General features: G+C 45.2%; 2 protein-coding genes across 3 annotated transcripts in view; both read right to left on the bottom strand.

Annotated features, from left to right (window-relative positions):
- clptm1 (CLPTM1 regulator of GABA type A receptor forward trafficking) overlaps positions 1–13,743 on the bottom strand; it is a 50,501-nt gene extending 36,758 nt beyond the window's left edge. Inside the window, exons 1-3 of one of the 2 annotated variants that reach the window (XM_041179281.1) lie at positions 13,607–13,651; positions 8,129–8,248; positions 1,918–2,048 (exon numbers count right to left, since the gene is read on the bottom strand). Coding sequence is in view for 1 of the 2 variants with exons in the window: in XM_041179279.1 (XP_041035213.1) it covers positions 1,918–2,048; positions 13,607–13,654 (179 nt within the window). In the remaining variant the exon portion in view is untranslated. Of the gene's footprint in view, positions 1–1,917; positions 2,049–8,128; positions 8,249–13,606 lie in introns of both variants that reach the window. The other variant, XM_041179279.1, reaches the window with a different exon arrangement.
- A 6,858-nt stretch (positions 13,744–20,601) lies between these two features.
- On the bottom strand, positions 20,602–24,116 carry sdhaf1 (succinate dehydrogenase complex assembly factor 1). Its single transcript, XM_041179086.1, has 2 exons — positions 23,865–24,116; positions 20,602–21,067 (listed from the first exon to the last, which is right to left on the bottom strand). The coding sequence occupies exon 2, from the start codon at positions 21,049–21,051 to the stop codon at positions 20,770–20,772; it is 282 nt and encodes a 93-aa protein (XP_041035020.1). The 5' UTR covers positions 21,052–21,067; positions 23,865–24,116; the 3' UTR covers positions 20,602–20,769.
- Positions 24,117–25,198: the final 1,082 nt, after the last annotated feature.

Here is a 25,198-nt window from a genome sequence, read left to right as displayed (position 1 = left end):
ATTCAACTGTAATACCGTTACATCTGATTCCAGCTTTTTCCTCTCATATTGCAGGGTAAATTCTATCATATTACGGTCACTTCCTCCTAAGGGTTCCTTCACCTTAAGCTCCCTTATCCAATCTGCCTCATTACACATCACTAAATCTAGAATTGCCTGTTCCCTAGTGGCTCCACCACAAGCTGCTCCAAAAAGCCATCTCGTAGACATCCCACAAATTCCACTACCAACCTGATTTTCCCAGTTTACCTGCATATTAAAATCCCCCAGGATCACTGTAACCTTGCCTTTCTTACACGCCTTTTCTATCTCCTGGTTTATCTTGTGCCCCACATCCTGACTACTGTTCGGAGGCCTGTACATAACTCCCATTATGGTTTTTTTACTTTTGCGGTTCCTCAACTCTACCCATACAGATTCTACATCATCTGACCCTATGTCATTTCTTGCTATCGATTTAATTTAATTTCTTACTAACAAAGCAACCCCACCCCCTCTGCCAACCTGCCTATCTTTTCAATAGGATGTACATCCTTGGATATTTAGCTCCCAGTCCTGATCCCCTTGCAGCCGTGTCTCCATGATGCCCACCACATCATACCTGCCAATTTCAATCTGCACCACAAGCTCATTTACCTTATTTCGTATACTGCGTGCATTCAGATACAACACCTTCAGTCCTGTATTTCTCATTGTCGTCCCTTTATCTGATGTGCTTGAAGTTAGATTCCTAGCCCTTTCCAAACACTCTGTCCTATTTTGTGTTCTGGGGACTTTAATAGCCTCTCCTGGGCTCTCCTTTCTTTTCAGTTTTTTCATAATTTTCCATGAAATTGAATCCACACCCCCCCCCACCCCCCCCCCCCCCCCCCCAAACCTGCTGCTTTGTTTCCCATTAGTCATACAACTACAGCAAAATCCCTTCAGAGTGAGGCCAGGGATATCGAGGGATCAGGCGCATTAGTGAAGAGTATATTATGAACCGCTAAACACTGGAAAGGAAATTGGGAATTCAATTTGTGGAGAATGGTATATTAAAAAGTGATAGCTGAAGGGAATTTTAATTATCCAAAAACAGGCTGGGTCAAGGGGAAAGTCTTAGAATTGTAGAAATTTACAGCACAATCTTGCCAGAATTAACTCTTAAAGGCAGCTATCCAATCGGGCCCATTGTCCTGCCCTTTCCTGGTAGTCTGTTAAATACTTGAAGAAAACATTTACTTCCCTTTTCAAAGCTATTAGGGATTCTGCTTCCACCGCTGTTTTAGGTACGGATTCATAATCTTTTCATGTACTCTTCTGTTCATCTTTTTCAAATGCTATCCTATTCCTTTTCAAATTACATAGCCACTAGCAATAAGACATCCCATGTCACAATGACCTCTGTGGAAGACTTCTGCTTCCTGCTTCATCCTTCTACTCGAGTCTGTGCTCCCTCACCACTAATTGGCCAGACAGTAGAAACCTTATCTCGATACTCAGCCTCGCAAAAATTTTTCATAACATAGGAACAGAAATAGGCCATTCAGCCCCTCAAGCCTGTTCTGCCATTCGATTAGATTGAGACTGAGCTGCATTTGAACTCCGCCTCCCTGCGTTGGTTCCATGACCCTTAATGCTCATACCCAAACAAAAGCCCTAACAATCGCAGTTTCAAAATGTTCAGTTGGCCTCCAACAGCCTTTTGGAGGAAGAGAGGTCCTAATTCCTATTAGAGTGTGTGTGTGTGTGTGTGTGAAGAAGTGCTTCCTGAAATCATCCCTGAAAAACTTAGCTTTAATTTCAAGATCATGCCCTTTAGTTGTGAGCTCTCCCACCAAGGGAAATGGTTTCTACCCATCAACTTTCCGTTTTACAAGTTCATCTTCATAACTATAACTCCCTCGGCCCTGCTAGTTCTACTGATGTAGCCCTCACCTGAATAAAACACCTTTTATCACTTGCCAAGCATTGGGGGGTTGCTGCTGCTGCTGCTGTGGTGGTTGCGTATCGACCCCATTACCTTCCAATACTTGGACCTGCCCATCAGCAACCACCTCACTGCTGACCTGCAGAATGCAAATACAAACAGGTTATAGAATCAGGCTTCAACCCAAAAGGAAGGATGGACAGAAATAACGGAGCAAAAGTGGAAACATTTCACATAAACAGTGCCACATTTTCAGCTGTGGCTCCGCTGCTACTTGTGCAAGTCGGAAAAATTGCGGGTCCAAGTCACACTCCGGAGGCTCATAGTCCAGCGGGCGGGAGCTCTACCGCGCTGGAAACGTTAAACCGAGGTCCCAACTATCCCCTCAGACAGGTGTAAAAGACGAGCAGGGGAGTCCTCCCTGAAGACCTGGCCAGCACTTATCCTTCAACCAACACTTAGAACAGATATTTAACTCATCTATTTCACTGCTGCTTGCGGGAGCTGCCTCATTTCCTAAATAACAGGTGATTATACTTCAAATGTAAAAGGCTTTGGGGGACCTCCTGAAATTGTGAAAATTCCTATATAAATACACCTTTTTTTTAAAAAAAAAAGCCATTTCTTTTCATTTATTTACTGGCTGCTTTATCAACAAGTACATTCTCAGAACAGCCTTAAAATTCAACTGCAGCAGTGTAGTAATTAGCCAAATGCATTTGTAAATAAAATTCATTTTTACATAAACATTGAAATTAAAAAGATTGAGCAACATGAAAAGTTACTAAAAATGAAAATTCAAGCTAGAGTGACATCACCTGTTTATAATATGCAACAAACATAATTAAATTTAGAAATGTCAAAATTTATACTCCACCATGGGAGTCATAGACTCAGAGCAATACTTCACAGGAGGCGGCCATTCAGCCCATTGTGCTGATATCAGTTCTTTGAAGGAGCTATCCAATTAGTCCCATTCCCCTGCCCTTTCCAACACAGCCCTGAAACCTTTACTTCCAAGTGTTTATTCAATTCCCTTTTCAAAGTTATTGAATCTGTTTCCATTAACCTTTCAGGCACTGCATTCCAGGTCACAACATTGTGTAAAAATGTCTCTTTTGCCAATTACTTTAAATCTGTGTCCTCCTGGTTACCGACCCTCCTGCCAGTGGCAAAGTTTCTCCTTATTTACTGTATCAAGATCCTTCAGTGACTACCTCTAATAAATATTTCAACAGTCTATGGTCCAAGGAGAACAACCCTAACTACATTAGTCTCTCCATGTAACTGAAATCCCATTTGTGGGTACCATTCCAGTAAAGCACTTTTAACAGTGTTTTGTTAGCACCGAACTTGAGTATTGCTGAAAGAGGCATGCTATCAAAGCTTTTAGTCTTGCACTCATCAGGACAGCTATGCAAGATATATCGACAGTAAAGGGAACAACAATTTATACTGCATGAGAAGAGAGTGATTGGTTGGCAAGTGGACTTATTGGTAGAAGTGTTGCCATGGTAGAGGTATTGCCATGGAAAATGCAGAGGACGTTTAACTGCCAAGGTTTTGTTTCAAATTCAACGAGGCACGTCAACTCTGATTGGTCAAGCCATTGCCAGGGGAATGGCGGACGCCCAAGCTTTTGTTTAGTTGGAAAAGCTGTAATGTGTGGACATGCTCCTTCTGTTGCATTCTCCTCATTGGCCTCTACCAATCAGAGTCCATTTGGCAACCAATCAGCACTCTCTTCTCATGCAGTATAAACTGTTGTTTCCTTTACTGCTGGTTTATCTTGTGTAGCTGTCCTGATGATTGCAAGATGAAAAGCTTCAATAGCATGCCTCTTTTTTCAGCAATACTAAAGCACTTTCTCACTCTCTCCAAGATCTTGGCATCCTTCTTAAAGTGCGGTGCCCAAAATTGAACACAATATTCTAGTGGGGTGAAACCAGTGATTTTTTTAAAGAATAAGCATAGTTCTCTTGCTCTTACACTCTATGCGTCTGTGTATAAAGCTCCTGCCACATCATTTCACTAGTCTTTACAAATTAACAGCACAGGGCACTGGCCAGGATATGCCACAATACCAATCAGCAGGAAATAAAGACCAAAAGAGGAATTAAAACCATTGGCAGAAGCTCTCTGTACATTTTCAAATAAAATCAAACAGAACTGAGCGATTATACCCATCAGGGAAGATTGAACCAACTAGGACTGAGAGATGACTTAACAGAGGCCGTTAAGATTATGGGAGGGTTTGATAGGGCAGACCACAGAGATGATGTTTCCCCTTGCAGGCAAGACCAGAATAAGGGTCATGAATGATAGCTATTAACACATTCAACAGTGAATTCAGGAGAAACTTCTTTACCCAATGAGTGGTTAGAATGTGGAACTCGTGACCACAAGGGGTTGATGAGGCAAATAGCATTGTTGCATTAAAGGGGAAGCTTGGTCAGCATGGGAGAGAAAAGAACAGGGTGCACTGGCAGAGTGGGAGGATACTCGTATGAAACCAGCACCAGCATGGATGTATTATGAAAATGACCGGTTTCTGTCTGAATATTTGTAAAATCAGTTACACCGGGAGGTAATTTTTCCCATCTTAACCCAAGAAAAGGCAGGGATGTGGAAAGATTTTTCCAGCCCCTTGCTCCACTGCATGAGCTCTCCCGCCGTCACATCTAGATGTGTTCTGCTTAGCAATAATCAGCTTTGGAAAACACAACTTCCTCAATCAGAATAATACCACAAGATAAGATGACGTATACAACACAGGGCACAAGTCTGCAACACCTCATTCAGAATAACCCTGTCAGCTATCAAAGGAAACCACCTTCTGGGCCTAGCTCTAGTTACATTATATGCTCATTTCTCCCAGCAGAGAAAGTTTCTCCATATCTGTCCCCATCAAATCTTTTTTAACACTAAATGCAGTGATCAGATCGCTATTATAAGTCAGAATACAAGTTACATCCATCTGTGTCCTCCTAAATAGCCAAGTGGTTATGGTACTGGGCTTGTAACCCCAAAATCAAGAGTTCATATCTCACAATGGCAAACTATGAAACAATGTAACTTCATCTGAATAGGAACAGATGGAAACGTGTTTGTACTGGAAAGAGTTACTTCAAAACTCCAAACTCCAGTATGGTTCTGGTGAAACGACATGTGACTAATTTATGAATTGAAGGCATCAACATGAGATTTCAGAATCCTGCTGGGTGGATTTTTAAATAAATCAATGCAAATTCCTGCAATTGTGGCAGTGCTCTCAAGTCACAGGGTATGTTTAAAAAAAAGTCAACCACTAAAGTTATATTTTATGAATAGAAAATAGAAAGGGGGAGACTGAGGGTTGACCTGATAGAGCTCTTCAAGGTTACAAAAGGATTTGATCGGGTCGATGTAGAAAAGGTGTTCCCGCTTGCAGGAGAGGCCAAAACTAAGGGGACATTAATCTTCGATAGCCACTAATAAATCCCATAGGGAATTCAGGAGAAACCTCTTTATCCAGAGAGTGGTGAGATTGTGGGACGTCTCTTCACAGAAAGCGGTTGAGGCGAGCCGTATGGGTGCATTTAAGGGGAAGTTGGATGAGCACATTATGGGGAACAGAATAGCAGCTTAACTTATAGGGCTAGATGAAGGGTGGGGAGGTTTGTGTGGCATTGACCAGCTGGGCAGAACAGCCTCTTCCTGTGCTGTAAATTCTATGTCATTTGCTGTAACACTCAGAATAACACTGATTTTTGGATTCCTCATCCCATCTGGTGCTGATGCCCTCATCCATGCTTTTGTCACCTTTACATTTGGTATGCTAATGGGCTCCCGGCCAGCCTCCCATCTCTCTTCCTCCGTTAAGTCAAGCACATCCAAAGCTTTGTTGCCCATTCCCTAACTTGCACCAGGTCCCATTCACCCAGCAGCCCTGCGCTTGTTTTTTGCTTAATTCATTCACGGGAAGTGGGCTTCGCTGGCTGGGCCAGCATTTACTGCCCATTCCTTGTTGTCCTTCAGAAGGTGGTGGTGAGCTGCCTTCTTGAACCGCTGCAGTCCGTGTGGTGTAGGTACACCCACAGTGCTGTTAGGGAGGGAGCTCCAGGATTTTGATCCACACAGGCTCCCGGTCCATCAACAGCTCAGTATTAAAATTCCCACCTTGGTGTAAGTGGCCTTCCCCTTCCCTATTTCTGTAATCTCTACCAGCCCTACACCCCTCCAAGGACTCTGCATTCCTCCAGACTGGCCTCTTGTACATCCCCTGCTTCCACCACCCCTGCCACTGCTGGCTGTCCAGGCCCCAAGCTCTGGAATTCCCTCCCTAAATCTCTCTGCCCTCTTGCTCTCCGCCTTTAAGGCACTCCTCAAAACATAGCTCTTTTTGACTAGCTTTAACCCGCCTGTCCTAATGTCCTTCTCACATCTCAACGTCAGGTGAGAGCAGAAAGTAAAGCCGTTGAAGAGAAACAGGAAAGATGGACCAAAGACACAACTTGAGAAAGAAGTCTTTCAGAAGGGAGGGTGAATGATAGAAAAAGTATTGTATCTAGAAGAAATGTCCCCAAAGCAACACTGTTCTGAGATGAAGCCTACTAGAGGACTAGACACAAACCAGGGTCATAAAAATATGCATTTATATAGCACATTTCACAGCCTCAGGATATCTCAAATTTCTTTACAGCCAATGAAGCACTTTTAAAATATAATCACAGTTGTAATGTAGGAAGGTGTGGCTCATGACTCAGGTTAAGAAGAAGGTTGATTTAAATGTCACAGCTCCAGATTAGTTGAGTTCAGTAAATGAGGAAAATGAGGAGCGAGTTCAAGAAATCAATCATCGGGTGGTGAAAGCATGGACAATGCTTCTAGAAGGGCAGAGGTAGGGGTGAAGATGCAGAACACTGTCCAGATGGAAGGCAACCATCTTGGCAATAAATGTAAAATGGGGGAGGGGTCCCCTAAAACAGTGTTTCTCAAACTGGGGTCCGCAGAGCTCTGGGTGGTCTGCACTGCCTTTCCAGGAAATAGCTGAGCGTGAATAGTGAAGGTCCAAAGGCAGGCTTGGTGTAATCCTGGGGACAGGAGTGGGGTAGGTCACCGCATGTGCAGCACAGTAGGCTGGCTGTCTCACCCTCGGAGCAGAGCATGCGTGGAGGTTCGGCAGGTAGATTCATAGTTAACAAGGCTGGTGATGGGTGCCAGGTGCTCTCAGCCTTGAAGAGGAAAATTTTAAATATCCATGTTCTTGAACTCAAAAAAAAAGTTCACCCAGGTACTGAGTATTATACAGCATCATAATTTAGATGAGGTTCTATGATTACTAACCCATTGGAAAGGGGGCCTTCAACCAAAAAGGTTCAAGAGTTACTACCCTATTGTTCCAGCTCTGCTTTCAATGTCATAACTCCCAGGTACGAGTGTGGGAAACCAACTTGGCGTTGCCGCCAAATAAATTTCAAAGCTAAAAAAATGAGGGTGAACCGACCAAGCTGCTTTACTTTTTGATGAGAAATGATCTTGTAGAAACCACTAAGCTCGCAAATGGTAAGAAGAAAACTAACTTTGTGATTGTGGTGGGGAGGGGGGCGCGGTGCCAACTGGAGCAGCAAAAGCCTGAGATAAGTTGCTGGGACCTTAGGAAAGGATGAGTTAGGTTGCAAGAAACGGTCACACATCTTAATTTCAACACAATGAGGATGCAGGGAGAAGGGAGGGCGTTCAAGACACAGTGATTGCAGCTTAGGGGAAATCGAGAGAGAAAACCTCAGCTGAGAGATGAGAACACAATAGAGAAAGGTTGGAGGCTAGACATGATTGTCTATTGTAACAGTATTCTGTCCAGGAGCACAAGATAAGTTAGAAAGTTTCTCTCCCCTTACTAGAGTTAGAGTCATTATGGTATTGAAGGCAGTTATTCAGCCCATCAAGTCCATGCAAGCTCTCTCTAGAGCAATCCAATTGTGAGTAAAACGCAAGTTTATCATGGGGTTCAGTTTAAGATGAAGGGTTGGGGCTCATGCCGCATTCAATCAATCAGGTTTGGAGAGAGAAAGAGAAAGCAGGGCAAATCAGAAAGTAATTAGGCGATGTCAAGTTTGAACTTCAAAAGCCCAGAGGTTTCTGAAAGGGAATAGGCTGGATTCCAAAGCTTGGAGACATCTTGGTGGTAGGAGCCACTGAGACAGAAAGAACATGTTTGGCACAAAAGAAGCAACTTACTTCTTGGAGGCAACCTCTTTGCGATCATGAGCCACGTAGACCATTAACCGGTCTCCAGGCCTGCTGTAAAAATCCATATCCCCTTCAGCCCACTGAATTAGGATGCAACGGGCAACTACCCTGTAAGTAACAGGAGCAATATTCAGCCTCCACTTCTCGAGCTAACAAACCCTCAACTGCAGCAATGGTCAGATCAGTAGGAAATGAATCTAGGCCAAAATCAGATGAGAGATTCACTAACTAATCAAAACATACAACAGCTGAGCAACACGTGACCAATACGCAATGTCAGATGGTGAATGGCTCTTTGTTCTGACTGGAGGCAGGGATTCAGTGATGTTCCCCCAGGGTTCAGTACTGGGACCACTGCTGTTTTTTTGATATACATTAATGAATCGGACAGGATACAGGGAGCAACTTGTAGATGACACAAAGCTTCAAAGTACAGGAAAGTGAAGAAAATGGTAAGACTTCAAGAGGACACAGGCAGGCTGGTGTGAGGCGATGCATTTTGGTAGGCAGAATGAGGAGAGACAATATAAATTTAAAAATACAACATTAAAGGGGGTGCGTTAACAGAGAGAACTCCACCCCTCCCGCCCCCCCACCTCGAGGGTGTGTGCACACAAATCTTTAAAGGAGACAGGTCAGGTTAACAGAACGGTTAAGGCACACTGAGTCCTGCACTTTATTAAATAGAGAGAAAAAGAAAAGAGGTCATGCTAAACCGATATAGAACAATAGTTCAGCTTCAGCTGGAGTACTGCGCCCAGTTCTGGGATACTTTAGGAAGAACATGAAGGGCTTGGAGAGGGTACCGAAGAGATTTAGTAGTGACTCCAGATTAGTTACATGGATTAGCTGCAGAAGCTGGGGCTGTTCTCCATAGAACAGAGAAGGCCAAGCAAGAGGAGATCTGATAGAGGTGCTTCAAATCCTGAAGGATTTATGGGGTATTTGCTACATGGTCCATCTCCTCCTAGGGCCTGTGTGCAAATTCTTTGTCTTTGCTGTGAAATGCACTCCGATTTCCCATCACTGCGTGCATCAGAGCTTGCGAGACATAAAAAAAATCACTCCCCGCTCTCAACTTCCCCCGCCATTCCTGCTCCAACAACTCTTCCCCACCCCGCCAAGCCCAGTCTCTCAGCCTCCCCCTCCCCGCTCTCATAGACTCAGACATTTACAGCACAGAAGGAGGCCATTCAGCCCAATCAAAATTTTTCAATATCCCAATTGGCCCTCAAGTATTTTTCTAGTGAACACCATTGATTTAAATGGAGCAAATAAAGAGAAACTGTTTCTAATGTAAGGGTTAATAACCAGACGGCACAAATATAAAGAACCAGAGGCAACATGGGGAAAAAATTGTTTATGCAGTGAGTGGTTTGGATTTAGAACACACTGCCTTAGCAGCTGGCGGAATTGCTCAGAAACAGGCCATTCTGCCCAACCAATTCATGCTGGCATTTACGATCCACTTTTCTGTTCCTCATCTAATTCTATCAGCATAGCTCTCAAATTCCTGCACCCACAATGCTTACCAAGCCTTCCCTTAAATGTATCTATACTATTCGCTTCAACCACTCCCTGTGGTAGCGAGTTCCACATTCTCACCGCTCTCTGGTTGAAGTAGTTTCTTCTGAATTCCCTATTGGATTTCATGATGACTATCTTATATTGACCGCCTCTAGTTATGCTCTTCCCTGCTCCTGCCCACAACAGGAAACATTTTCTCTGTACTCACTCTATCCAAAACACCTTATCAGGCCGCCTCCGTCTTCCTTCAGACCCAGCCTGTTCATCCTCCCCTGATAGGTGTACCCCCCACACATCTGGTACCATCCTTGTAAATCGTTTTTTCACCCACTCCTGTGCCTGTCTCTCTTTTTTAATAATGTAATGACCAGAATTATACACAGTACTCTAATTTTCTTCTTTACTTGTCAATTCTATCCCTCCGGACCATTTGTTATGGTCTTATTGACCTTTGTAGCTACTTTTAGCAATCTGTGTATTTGTACTCCCAGGTCCCTTCGCTCCTGCACCCGAATTAACTCTCATTTCCCAAGTAATGTGCAACTTCCTTATTTTACTTGGCAAAATGTGATACCTCACATTGATCCGTGTTGAAATTCATTTGTTAGTTATAAGCTAGTGGGCACAAAACTTCTGGATTGATGTCAACCCATCTGGTTCACCAACACTGTTTAGGGGAGGAACTTTGCTCGGCTTTCAATCTGCCATCCCCACCTGGTCCGGCCTACATGTGACTCCAGACCCACAGCAATATGGTTGATTCTGAACTGCCCCTCAGAAATGGCCTGGCAAGCCACTCTGCTGTCACCACCACCTTCTCAAGAGCAATTAATCATAGCCAATAAATGCCGGATAAATAAATACAAATATGGGTGTTTTAGGACAGATGACCAGTTTCGTCAAGGAGGGAGATTTAGGGGAGGGAATTCCTGAACTTTGGGCCGGGTAGCTGAAGGCACATCTTGATCAACTTGCCCTGCCTCCTCAATGACTTGGCATTCCTCTAATCTAGGCTTCTTATGCGGCCCCACTACCTCTTCCTTCACCCTACCATTGGCAACTGTGCCTTCAGCAATCTGTGGTCCAACAGCTGCTATGCTGTCCTTAAAAACCTCTCTGCCTTTCCATCCACCTCTCCCCCTTTATAAGCCTTCTGAAAATCTGAGTGAACTTCTAGCAGCTGCTCCTAACATCACCTTCATGGGCTCCGTCACTTTTTGTCTGACTATTACTGTGAATTGAAAAAGCTCTGGAGAGTCATATGGACTCGAAACATTAACTGTTTCTCTCTCCACAGATGCTGCCAGACCCTGCTGAGTTTTCCCAGCATTTTCTGTTTTTATTACTATTCTGTGAATGTGTGTTCTTTATAAAAGCTTGCATCTCTCGCACAGCTTTAAAGGTCGGTTACAGAATCTGTGCTGGGTTCCATTTTACCAGGACAGTGAATAGCTCCAAGAGGGTGGCAACATTTTCCTTTTGTACAATCTTAAGCAATATAATCAGGAAACCACAGCTCTCTTCATTCTGTCCCAACCAAAAGAACATTCTGCAACATGGATCTCATCACTACCATCATCAGCTTTAACTAGGTTGTCACACTCTCGCAGCCCAGATTGAAGCTTGTGGGTTTGTGAGAAGTTCAAGAGGACAGACAGTAATCTGAATGAGGATATCGACTGCCTTTGTTTGTTAAGGGTAACTTTTGTTGCTTAATAAACTGTCCTGATACCACAGGATCAAGAGCCTCCTTGTCCGAATTTTGTCCGGTCTCTGAACCTCTTACAGGATCAGGCCAGAGATCTGAGTCCATTATCTATGCTGACACTTCACTGCAGTACAGAAAGAATGCTGCAGTCAGAGATGGGGTGTTAAACTGAAACCCTGCCTTCCCTCTCCCTTGTATCCTGGTCAATATTTATCCCTCAGCCAACACCACAAACAGAATTTATCCCACTACTTTGGAAGTTTCTTGTGCGCAAATTTGCTACCATATTTCCAATGTTACAACGATGATGCCACTTCAAGATATTGGGCATTGCCTGTAGAGTTTTTTTTTTGAGGCATTCTGAAGTTCATAGAATTGGAAATTTATACAGCACAGAAGCCAGTCATTTTGTCCACCGTATTCATGAATACCAAAAAACAGTTAGTCAGAATATTCCCACTTCTCAGCTCTTGCCCCAAAGCTTTGTAGGTTACAGCATTTCAAGTTCACGTCCAAGTGGTTTTTAAATACAATGAGGCTTTCTGCCTCTACCACCCTTTCAGGGAGTGAGTTCCAGATCCCCACCATCCTCAATGTGAAAAAAAATGTCTCAACTCCCCTCTAATATTACCAAAGTTTTAAATCTATGCCCCCTAGTTACTGACCTCACTGTGAGGAGAAATTGGTCTTTCCTATCTCTCTATCTAAGCCCCTCATAATTTTATACACCTTAATTAAATCTCCCCTCAGTCTTCACTGGAAGAAAAATAACTCCAGCCTAGACAATCTTTCCTCTCAGCTAAGGTTGCAAAAGGCACTATAGAAATGCAGATGTTTCCTTCTCTTTAGTGCGAAGACATTAATTAGGATCAAGCTACTCCAGTACTCGAAGGTCTGGGATCAACCTTACTGGCCAATCATTCATCTCTGCAGCCAGACTCTGCAGTATCACACCTCAGTTGGATTTGAGAATCCACTGGAGTTTAGAAGAACGAGAGGTGATCTTACTGAGACACAAGATCCTTAAGGGGCTTTATAGGGTAGATACTGGGAGGATGTTTGTTCTTGTGGGTAAAATTAGAACACAGTTTAAGAACAAGAAGTCTCTCTTTTAAGATGGAGATGAAGTATTTTTTTTCTCTCAGAGGGTTGTTAGTCTGTGGAATTGTCTTCCTCAGAAAACAATGGGGGCTGAGTCATTGAATTAGGTTTAGTTAGATAGATTTTTGATAGACAAAAGAGTCAAGGGTTATGGGAGGGCAGACAGGAAAATGGCATTGAGATCACAACCACATCAGCCATGATCTTACTGAATGGTGGAGCAGGCTCAAAGGGCGAATGGCCTACTCCTGCTCCTAAGTCCTCTCTTTTGGATTCCCTTCTTGGCCGGCTCCCATGCGACCTCTTGGTTTTCAGCCGAAAGCTGGCGTGAAAACTCAAACGAGCCACCCGGCACAGATTGGTGAGGCCAGCACTTGCTACCCCATCCCTAGCTGCCCTCGAACTGAGCGGCTTGCTCGGCCGTTTCGGAGGGGGCAGTGAAAGAGTCAACCACATCGCAGTGGACCCGGAATCACATGCAGGCCAGACCGGGTAAAGAAGGGGGAGAGAGGGGGAGAGAGGGGGGGGGGGGCGGGGGGCAGGTTTCCTTCCCTAAATTAGTGAACCAGGTAGGGGGGTTGTTTTTTTTTGAAGCTGTCACGGTCACTGAGGCTAAGCTTTCAATTCCAGACTGCAGTGACGGGCTTTAAATTCCGCCAGCTGCCGTGGCGGGAATCTCAACCCGCGTCCCAAAGGCATTCGCCCGGGCCCTCTGGGCTGCTAGCCCCAGTGACATTACCAGCAATTCCAGCGGGCAAATTCAATCCAATCAGCCCCTCCGCCTTTCCAATTCAGGGGGAGACAACACCCCCGGCCCCCGGCCTGTGGGTTAATCCAGGTATCGTTCTGGTGAATCTAACTGGCGCCGCCTCCCAGCTGCTGCCCAAGGTGGAGGTGCCCAGGGCTCCTCACAGAGACTCCAGCTCAGGGCCCCAGAGCAGCCGCTTTGTATTGAGGTCAGTGACCAGGGGCCGTCCGGCCGTCCGACCGTCCCCGTCCTCTCCCTCCCTCCCTCCCTCCCTCCCTTGAGCCGCTGACCGGTTCCCTTCCCCACCCCCCCCATCATCATCCCCATCCCCATCCCCATCCCCGGGCCCGGAACGTCATCCGCCCCTCCCGGGTTTCCTCACCTCGCCGTTCGCCGGCCTGACCAGCACCTCACTTTCCTGGGCCGCCATCTTGCCCCACCGCCCGCAAACTAACTGCGGGATTTCGGGCCAGGGTCAAACGGGAATCTCGCGGCGCATGACCCCCGGCCAAAAAAAAAGAAGCCGCGTGAGAAATAGGATCCCGCCATCTTTGGTGCTGGCGGAAGTTCTGCCCGCCCACCCACGCATATCTCAGTGCCAGGGTATTCATGACAAGAGTCAGAGGGTTGCCAACCCTCCAGGATTGGCCTGAAAGTCTCCAGGAATTGAAGGTCAATCTCCAGCACACGGCTGCTGTGCAACCCTGGAGAAAAATCATCGGGGCATTTAAAAAGATTGCTTTTTATTTATTTTCTTTGAATATTTCACTTTACCAGATGTAAAAATATGGGGTGGGGTGGGGTGGGGTGGGGTGGGGTGGGGGGTGGAGGGGTGGGGTGGTGGTGGGGGGGGGGGGGGACAGAAAGGCTGCCAGTCAAGCATCGTCCAAATGGGTAATGAGTCTTTTTGCTTTCCAATTGGCGTAGGAAGGCCGTACGTCACAAGGATGGATTGTGTTGGCCGACTCATGACTGGAGTGTGGGGGCGAGTCATGTGATGGAACCTCCAGGAATGCATTTAGCTCTTGTTGGCAATACTGCAGAATCACAATATTGTTACAGCGCAGAAGGAGGCCATTCAGCCCATCATGTCTGTGCCAGCTCTCCAAATGAGAAATTCATTTAGTGCCATACTCCTGCCTTCTCCCAGTAGCCCTGCGCATTCTTTCTTTTCCGATAACACTCTAATTAATTAGAAATTCCCTCTTGAAACTTCCATTGAACCTGCCTCCACCACACTCTCAGGCAGTGCATTCCAGACTTTAACCACTCACTGCATGAAGGCCATCAGTGAAAGAGTTGAACAATTAACTGTCAACTGAGCTAAGAACCCATCCTAAATTTCAGTTCAGTGAAAAGCACTTCTGAATTGCTTTCTATTATGTTATCCTTTTGTGCCATTGTGCTGTGTGGGGAAGTTGGCACTTTGTGTATTATATCTATGCATTGAGGCCAATAACACCAAAGGGATAAAAAAGATAATAAGACCAGGAGACAGAAGGAGGGGGATTCAGGAGGTGGATAAACTGCTTCTTGAACTTCTGGACTTCATTTTCCTTTTGTTTCCTGAATGGCTCTGGCCTATGAAAAGTCTAAAGAGGGGAGAAAAAAACTGATTTTTTAAAAACTGCTTTTATGCTTCTGCTTCAGATCTTCTACTGCTGATACCCTTGGACTTGTCATCTTGAGACTTGACCGTTCCCCTGATCTCCTGACTGTCCTCCCCACTTGCATTAGTTTATGATTTTTTAACAATGAATTGTGGCTGAAAGATATTGCAACAAGATAGATCATCAGGAATTTCAATTTCATGGCTGTCTGAAGCATGCAAGGGTATGGAAAAATAGGTCACAGAAGTTCCACTTGGGATTGGCTAAGTGATACATGTGGAATTGACAGACAAGATTGAGAAAGGCCCCACTCTAAAGGCTTTCTCACTGGAGTAAATTTTGCAATCCTGCCACAATGAAGTGCATGCTCTAGTTGTAAGTAAGAACAACTGTTACTAATTGGGGAAAGGTTATGGTATTATTCTTAAGTATATATAAGAACCAGTTTGCACCTGTGTGAGGAGAGGAAAAGGGAGTTTATGCCTGTGTTTCCTGGGTTATGTGAATAAACCAATGTTAAGGCAGAACTGGCTCCAGATTCCTCCTTTGCTCAGTGAATGAGCGACAATTTATAACACTAAGGACTGGAACCTGTGTAAAATGCCTGGGACAATATGCACCAAAGCATGTTTGAAATGAAATGTTCGTTACCTGTGATTATAAGTGCAGTGAGGCACCTCAGGGTGTCATGTACTGTACTGTATTGAAAATAATTGGACTGCTTGCACTTTTTAATGTCAAATTTGCATTATGTAATGTACTTGTGCAAAATTAAATGAATAAAGTACTTTTTAAGAAATAAAAAAAAAATCAAGCCTGCCCTGCACCATATGACCAGAGCATCATGACCAAAAATGTTCTCCCCTCTCCTGATTCCCATTGACATATAATATTCTAGGAGGGACAAAAAAGAGGAGAAAAAAGTGGTTAAACCATTTAGTTAACTTTGCATTTGGATTTCGGTGGGCAAAGATCAAGTTTTCTCAATGATGAAAGTAATTAGGAAAGGGTTCATGCTGCTGGTACTGTACACTGGTATTTTGGAAGATTTAAAAATGTTGCTCCTTCTGCACTCAGGCTGTGAACTCTAATTGGAGGTTTGATTGTGTGACATTCTGTCCACATGATGTCTGATTACGTGACGTATAGCCATGTGGCATCTCATCACATGACATTGATCATGTGATGTATGGCAATGCAGCATCTGATCACATGCTCTCTGTAAATGTCACTGCTTCATCTTGTAAAGATTAAATCCCATGTAATTGAATATCTTCGCTTGGGTTTTCAGACCAGCAGCTGCCGGGTGAAAAACAAGAGGTCACGTGAGAGCAAGTGAAGAAGGGAAGCCAAAACATAGGACTTAGGAGCAGGAGTAGACCATTCGGCCCTGGTGTAAAAGCTGAGTTTACTTTCTCTGGACTGGCACCCCAGAATGGTCCTACAAACAGCAATGCATATTGCTGAAATAAGATTTTTATTTTTCGAAGCTTTTCGTCTTGCACTCTTCAGGACAATTCACAAGAAAACACCAATGTCAGGGGACAATAGACTCTGATTGGTAGAGGCATTGCCATGGAGAATGCCCCAGTTGATGGCCACTGACAGTTAACTGCCAAGCATTGTTTGAAATTTAAACCAAGCAGCCTGACTTTGATTGGTCAAGACATTGCCCTGGGAATGAACCAGTGAATGGCTGTCAGTTATTTTGTTTAACTGAAAGCACAATTGTGTGCACATGTTCTTTGTGTCTGCAAAGAACAGGGCCTTTTGTATTATTATATGTAGTTTCCAGTACACTGAAATGTGAACAACAATGAGATAAACAAACTGATTACCTGTTGATCTGGTGACCTACCAGATACTTCCTAAGACCTTTCTGCTTAGGTGTCATTCTACTCCATTTGTTCATCTTGACATCTCAGCTGAGTATAGATGAGCAGGTGAATAACTTTTTTCAGCTCCACTGTATGCAACAGCTGCATTTGTGCAGGACCATATTGTTTCTCAATGAATGGATAAACACACAATGAAAGATATGGTTTATTGGCCTTTGTTTCTGGTGAATCTTCAAGAGTTGGAGTGTCAGCCCTGAAGGTGGCTTTCAGTTTGCTGCGGTTCTGAAGTTGACAGAGGCAGGACAGAATACAGACTCAGGAACTACAGGAATACAGACTAAGACATAAGGGGCTGAGTTTACAAAGATCTGTTTTATTTTGACAGTTGGCAAAAGAGATGAATCTGCTGCTTGCAATAGTACATGGACAGTCAAATTGTAATGATTATTGATCTGTTTGTATCTAATCCAGTTCATTTACCCTTCTCCTATGGGGAGATGGTGGAGTAATGGTAATGTTGCTGGACTAGTAATCCAGATACCTAGCCTAATGCCACAGCAGCTGGTGGAATTTGAATTGAGTTAAAGCTAGTCTCAGTAATGTTGACCATGAAACCATTAGTTGTAAAGCAAGCCACTCAGTTCAAGGGCAATGAGGGATGGGTAACAAATGCTGGCCTTGCCAGTGATGCCCACATCCCATGAAAGAATAAAAGGAGGAAAAAAAATCAACAGTGGGTAGTCCCCTCACCTCTAAATGAAGAGGCTCCAGTACAGTGCTGGAGGTGCCATCTTTCTGGTGAGATGAACTGAGGCCCTGTTTGCCCCTTTCAGGTGGATGTAAAAAAAAAATCCCATTGTTGTATTTTAAAGAAAAGCAGGGGAGTTCTCCTGGGCAATATTTATTCCCCCAATCAGCATGACAAAAACATAGCTGTTTGTGGGCGTAAAATGAATGCTGGGTTCCCTACATTACAGCAATAAATGCACTTAAAAAGCACTTCATTAATTGTGAAGTATTTTGGAAGGTCTTGTTTTTCTGAACAAAGGTGCGATATACATGCAAATTTAACGGTTCAATAAATCTATTTGATAGTTTATGGCCTAAGCCACAGCCTGATCTGAGTGCTTGGTCTTCCAACTTCCATAAACCAAAGTGAAGGATGTCACAAGGAATGTTGTGCATCCACTTCATGCAACTTACAATGCAGGGACAGTCCATTCGAGCTAACTGGTCCACGCCGGAGTTATGCTCTGCACGAGCCTCCTCCCACCTCCCTCCATGGAACTTTATCAGCATAATCTTCTATTCTTTTCTCCTTCATGTGTTTACCTAGCTTCCCCTTAAATGCATCAACACTATTCACCTCCACCACTCCCTGTGGTAGCGAGTTCCACATTCTCACCACTCTCTGGGTGAAGAAGTTTCTCCCGAATTCCCTGTTTACGTATCTTGCGGCCCCTAGTTTTGATTGCAGATGGCCGACAGTGGATGTGTAAGGATGGCACAAGACGTGTTGGGGAGATGGTGGTGATGTTGCTGGCCTAGTAGTCCTGAGGCCTGGTCTAATGCCCTGGGGATAGGGGTTCAAATCCCAACATGGCAGCCAGTGGAATGGAAACACAAGTAATAAATCTGGAATAGAAAGCCTATGTGAACTATCATTGATTGTTGTAAAAACCCATCTGGCTCAATAATGCCCCCTTGGGGAGGGAAATCTACCATCATTACCTGGTCTGGCCTACATGTGACTCCAGACCCACTGCAATGTGGTTGACTCTTAACTGCCCTCTGCAGTGGCCCTAGCAAGCCACCCAGTTCAAGGGCAATTAGGGATGGGCAGTTGCCAGTGATGCCCACATCCTGTGAATGAATAAAAGATAGATGAGCATAACGTACCATGACAGCAGATCTCCCAGGAGTAACTGTAACCAGCAGTTTTGGAATCTCCAGCAAGTGGAAATGTTCTCAAACCCTTTCATAATTTTTGAGTCCTCTATCCGAATATTCCTCAGCCTTCTCTTTCCTAAAGAGTCCCAGGCTGTACAATTGTCCTGACAGGTATAACCTTTCAGTTCTGGGATCATTCTCTTAATTTTTTCCAGTGCCACTCTCTGTATTATAATATAGTGATCAGAATGGTGCACAGTTCTCTTTAAGTGTGGTGTAACCAAATTTCTGTATCAGGTTAACATGATTTCTCTGCCTTTCAAATCTATCCCTCTGGAAGTGAATCTATGCTTTGCTTGTTATGGTCTTATTAAACTGCTTCACTAGTTTTAGTGATCTATATATCTGTACCTCCTTTGCTCCTCTACACCATTTAGACTTATTTTCCAAGGAGCAGTTATTCCTTCTATTAAAATGCACATTTCTCTATATTGAAATTCATTTGCCATTTACTTGCGCACTCGCAAGGTTGTTCTATGTATCTTGCTGCAGTTCTCCTCAATATTAACAACTCTCAATTTGGTGCCATTCACGAATTTTTCCAATTTAAAACGTTTATGTAAACGGTAACAGTGGTTCTAGCACCTTTCACTGTGGAACACCACTTCTCCGCCAGTCTGAATAGCTAACCTTTAACCCCTTCTTCAGTTCTCTGCTCAAAGGCGGGTCTGGCCCATGGCGCCACCATCTCCACCACGGGTAGGACATGAGGCAGGTCTAGAATCCACCCCACTGGAACAGGGATCGAACCCCATGCTGTTGGCACTGATCTGATGCACACAGGCCATAAAGCCAACCATCAAACCCCACCACCACCACCACCCGTGTCTGAGTTGGCAACATATACTGTTACCTGCATGTTTGTAGCCTGGAGTTAACAGAGTGTGACGGTAGAGGCTCCCACATTCTTTCCATCACATGGCCGACCAGGAATCTCTCCCACTCTAACTACCTGCCATTGGCGTGTGTTGGAGGGATTTACACGTTGATACTCAACCCGTTTGGCCGCGTCATGAAAGCACCTTCCTCAGCCATCAAGTCCTGTGGTGGGACCCCAACCCGGAGCTTCCGGCCCAGGGACAGCGGCGCTACCCACTGCGCCACGCGACCTCCGTCTTGAACCCCCTACTCTCTATTTTCTGGTCAGTTTGTTATCCATTTTGCTACTGCTCCACGTTCTATTTACTTCTGAGCTGATGATAGGAGGTTAGAGTAATGATCACCAACTTGTATGAGAATTAACTATGGAAATTCTGCGGTTAACGGCTTACAATAAAACTCTCATAGACTACATCCCAAAGGCGGTAAATCCATAATTCAATGCTGATAACAATACTTGAGAGTCAACCCCGATATTTTTTCTTTTAGTTATATTAACTACTGGCTAATTGTTAAATGCTGACCCAGCTAGTGACACCCACATCCCCTGAAAGAATAAAGCAAACTGCATAACATCAGGTTGTCCCCAGCAACCCTCTGGCATAGGCAAAGACCAGCGCTGAAAGATTCAGAAAACTCTTTTCTAAAGGCTGTAATCTTTCCTATTGTTTCACAATCAATGAAGTTTTGTTTTTATTTGTTCACAGGCGTCACTGGCGAGGAGGCAGCATTTACTGCCCATCCCGCGTTGCCCTTGGCCGTGAGCCACCTTCCTGAATACAAATTGCCTCTCTCAGCCACGTCAGAGGAGCAGTTAAGAGTCAACCACATTGCTGTGGCTCTGGAGTCATGTGTAGGCCAGACTGGGTAAGGATGGCAGATTTCCCTCCCTAAAGGGGCATTAGTGAACCAAATCGACAATCCGGTAGCCTTGGTCACCATTCCTGATACTAGCCCCTTTCCCCCCCCCCCCCCCCCGCAAGATTTAGTTAATTCATTTAAGTTCCTCAGCTGCCATGGTGGGATTTGAACTCATAATTCAGGAACGTTAGTCCAGGTCTCTGGATTACTAGTCCAGTAACATAACCATTATGGTGTCGTAATATCATATACACATAGTGTTTATTAATTTATTAGTGTGACCAGCGCAAACTAGTTCATTGGGTTCCACGTTTACCCTGTGGCTCAATTTTCCAAGTTTGGACCATCATGCCAACTTTCCTTCACAATCAAGATGTTAACCGTCTTCAGGCCAGCTCTCACGGAAGTCACGGCGGGTCTTTCATCGTCGGTAGGCCTAGGTTCTCCGATGGATTGAACCTCGTGAATGCTGCCAGTTGTTTGGTGTTCGACTTGCTTAACAGGTCCAACTGTCTCTGCCCTCTTCTCAACAGATACTCAATGTGCATCACGTCAGTTCTGGGTATTCGGGAGTTCTTGTGAAATTCGTCGTGAATCAGAGGCAAAAATCCAGGTTTCTCCCTGGCCGCTCGGAGAAACTGTTTGTAAAGGTTTAAGACCTGTTTCTGCAGTTTACTGTGTCTGACCATGGTGATCTGCCTGGATCTGTTCAAAAATACAAACAAATAACATTCCAGTGATTTAGTGACCATAACTCAGTAAGGTTTGAGGTAGTTGTGGAGAAGGGCAAAGATGGACCAGAAATAAAGGTTCTGAATTGGGGGGGAAGGCCGGTTTTAATACGATTAGACAGGGATCTGGCCAAAGTGGACTGGGAGCAGCTACTAGTAGGAAAATCTACATCAGAGCAGTGGGAGTCATTCCAAAAGGAAATAGTGAGAGTCCAGCATGTTCCTGTAAAGGTGAAGGGTGGGGACGGCAAGTCCAGAGAACTCTGGACGTCAAGGAATGTACAGGATTGGATAAGGGAAAAAAGGGAAGCTTATGGTGGATACCGAGGGCTCAAAACAGCAGAAGCCCTAGAGGAGAGTAGAAAGTGCAGGGGGTCACTTAAAAAAGAAATTAGGAGAGCGAAGAGGGGGGAATGAGAAAACACTGGTGGGTAAAATAAAGGAAAATCCAAAGGCATTTTTTAAGTATATCAGGGGCATGAGGATAACCAGGGAAAGTGTAGAGCCCATTAGGGATCAAAGTGGCAATTTGTGTGAGGAGCTGGAAGACGTAGATAACGTTTTAAATGAGTACTTTGTATCTGCATTCGCTATAGAGAAGGACCATGTAGATACAGAACTCAGGGAGGGGGATTGGGATATACTTGAATAAATTAGCATTGAGAAGGAGGAATTATTAATGGTTTTTGGTGGGCTTAAAAGTGGATAAATCCCCAGGCCCAGATGAGATGTATCCCAGGCTGCTGTGGGAGGAAAGGGAGGAGATTGTAGGAGCCCTGTCATCAATTTTCAAATCCTCTCTGGCCACAGGGGAGGTGCCAGAGGACTGGAGGACAGCTAATGTGGTACCATTATTCAAGAAGGGTAGTAGAGATAAACCAGGGAACTATAGGCCAGTGAGTCTAACATCAGTGGTAGGGAAACTTTTGGAAAAAATTCTGAGGGACAGAATTAATCCCTACTTGGAGAGACAAGGATTAATCCAGGGATAGTCAGCATGGCTTTGTCAGGGTGAGATCATATCTATCAAATTTGATTGAATTTTTCGAGGAGGTGACAGTTGTGTAGATGAGGGGAGTGCAGTTTATGTAGTCTACATGGACTTCAGTAAGGTTTTTGACAAGGTCCCACATGGGAGACTGGTAAGGTAGGAACCCTTGGGATCCAAGGCAATTTGGATCCAAAATTGGCTTAGTGGCAGGAGGCAGAAGGTGATGGTTGAGGGTTGTTTATGTGACTGGAAGCCTGTGTCCAGTGGCGTACCACAGGGTTTGGTGCTGGGTCCCTTGCTGTTTGTCGTGTACATTAATGATCTAGACATGAATGTAGGAGGCATGATCAGTTAATTCACAGATGACACCGAGATGGGTGTGTGGTAAATAGGAAGGAGGAAATCTTAGACTACAAGATGATATAGATAGGCTGGTCAGATGGGCAGAACAGTGGCAAATGGAATTTAATCCTGAGAAGTGAGGTGATGCATTTTGGGAGGATTAACAGGGCAAGGGAGTACACAATGAATGGTAGGACCCTAGGAAGTACAGAGGATCAGAGGGACCTTGATGTGCATGTCCATAGATCCCTGAAGGCAACAGCACAGGTAGATAAGGTGGTTAAGAAGACATATGGTAAACTGGCCTTTATTAGTCGAGGCATTGAATACAAGAGCAGGGAGGTTATGTTGGAGCTGTATAAAATGCTAGTTAGGCCACATCTGGAGCACTCTGTGCAGTTCTGGTCGCCACACTATAGGAAGGATGTGATTGCACTAGAGAGGATACAGAGGAGATTCACCAGGATGTTGCCTGGGCTGGAGCATTTCAGCTATGAAGAGAGACTAGTTAGGCTGGTGTTGTTTTCCTTAGAGCAGAGAAGGCTGAGGGGGGACCTGATTGAGGTGTACAAAATTATGAGGGGCATGGACAGGGCAGATATGAAGAAAGTTTAGAGGGGATTTGAGGAAAAATATTTCACCCAGAGGGTGGGGGGTATCTGGAACTCACTGCCTGAAAGGGTGGTAGAGGTGGGAACCCTCACAACAGTTAAAAAGTATTTAGATGAACACTTGAAACACCATAGCATACAGGGTTATGGGTCAAGTGCTGGAAAATGGGATTAGATAGAGGCTTGATGACCGGTGTGGACACAATGGGCTGAAGGGACTGTTTCTGTGCTGTATAACTCTATGACACTAATCCCTGAAGGTAACAGGACAGATAGATAAGGCGGCTACGAAGGCATACAGGATCCTGCCCTTTACTGGTTGAGGCATAGAGCATAAGAGCAGGGACGTAATGTTAGAACTGTATAAAACACTAGTTAAGCCACTGCTTACAGTTCTGGTCACCACATTGCCAGAAGGATGTGCTTATAGCAGGAAATGTACATCAGGGATTTAAGATAATGTTGCCAGGAATGGAGACTTTTAGCTGTAAGGAAATGATTGGATAGGCTGGGGTTGTTCTCTCTAGGACAGAGGAGGCGGAGCAGAGATTTAATTGAGGTGTATAAATTATGATGGGCCTAGATAGAGTGGCTAGATCAGGGATAATAACCAGGGGATATAGATTTAAAGTAATTGGTAGAAGGAATAGAGGGGAAGTGAGGAGAAATCTTTTCACCCAGAGAAGGTCGGAGAACTGGAACTCACTGCCTCAAAAGGGTGGTGGAGGCAGAAATCCTCACCGCTTTTAAGAAAAACCCAAGATACTCGCTCGGAACGCTGCAAAATGCAAGGCTACGGACGAAGAGGCGGAAATGAGAATTTATACCCGATGGCTGCCTTTTGGCTGGCACACACGATGGGCCGAACAGCCTCCTCCTCTTGTGCAAACTTCCGTTTTCAACCGAGAATGCGGGCGGTGGTGGGGGAGGTGCTCAGGTGAAGATCTGATCTGAAAGTCTGGCACAGGCACGTTCTGCTGAGATCTTGCCCACAATCATCCGCCTCAAGGGTGCGACCCCCTGAGCCCCCGGCAGACTCCGGGGAAGGGACAGGAGTACGGGGGGTGGGGGGGGGGGGGAGAGGGGATCCAAGTCCAAAATTCAGGGTGCGGAGCTTGCTTGATATCTTTGAACCTGTAATAAAGAAAATATTAGGGGCTTATCGAGGAGACAGACAGGTGAAACATGAGGGGCGCGGTGCAACCCCTGAGGAATGGGTTAGAAACCCATTCCTTCAACTTTACCCAATGCATTTCTCTTTGGTATAAGAACAGGAGAGTTTCTGAGCTGGAATATTAACCATTTGTTCTTCCTCTCCCCACAGGTCACTGAGAATTTCTAGCAAATTTCGTGTTTATCTCAGATTTTTCACCATGAAGAGTGTTTTGTTTGGTTCTTTTTGCATTAACCTTCCTCCCCACCCCGCCCCCCCCCCCCCCCCCCAATCTCATGGAGCATTTGGCTTTAGTTCCCCAATTTTGAGTCGGCGTAAAACCGTCGTAACCTGAGGCTGGGAGCCAGCCGAGCCCGGGTGACCCCTTTCCACAGGGCGGGAATCGCGCTCAGCTTCCGCGCCCCGAAAGGCAGCAGCCGCTCCCATTGCCGCCTGGCGGATCTGGCTCTCCTTTCCCGTTTCTAAATGCGCCAATTTCAGGCCAAAAGCGGCCAAAATCACCCTCCGTTTTCCTCACACTTACCCGTAAAGTCCTGGTCCTCCCAACGCAGCGCCACCCACCGTCACTACCCACCCTGGTCCTCCCAGCGCAGCGTCACCCACCGTCACTACCGCTCCTGGTCCTCCCAGCGCAGCGCCGCCGAATGTCACTACCGCTCCTGGTCCTCCCAGCGCAGCGCCGCCCACCTTCACTACCGACCCTGGTCCTCCCAGCGCAGCGCCGCCCACCGTCACTACCCACCCTGGTCCTCCCAGAACAAAAACAGAAATTCCTGGGAAAACTCAGCAGGTCTGGCAGCATCGGCGGAGAAGAGCAAAGTTGACGTTTCGAGTCCTCATGACCCTTCAACAGGACTAAGTAGAAGTAGGAAAGGGGTGAAATATAAGCTGGTTTAAGGGGGGGGGGGGGGGGGGGTGGGACAAGCAGCCAGTGATAGGTGGAGATAACCAAAAGATGTCAGACAAAAGAACAAAGAGGTGTTGAAG

Source organism: Carcharodon carcharias, chromosome 34, assembly GCF_017639515.1.
Source record: "Carcharodon carcharias isolate sCarCar2 chromosome 34, sCarCar2.pri, whole genome shotgun sequence".
Classification (NCBI taxonomy): Eukaryota; Metazoa; Chordata; class Chondrichthyes; order Lamniformes; family Lamnidae; genus Carcharodon; species Carcharodon carcharias.
The sequence above is the reverse complement of the archived record's forward strand: the minus strand, read 5'-3'. Positions and strand labels throughout refer to the sequence as shown.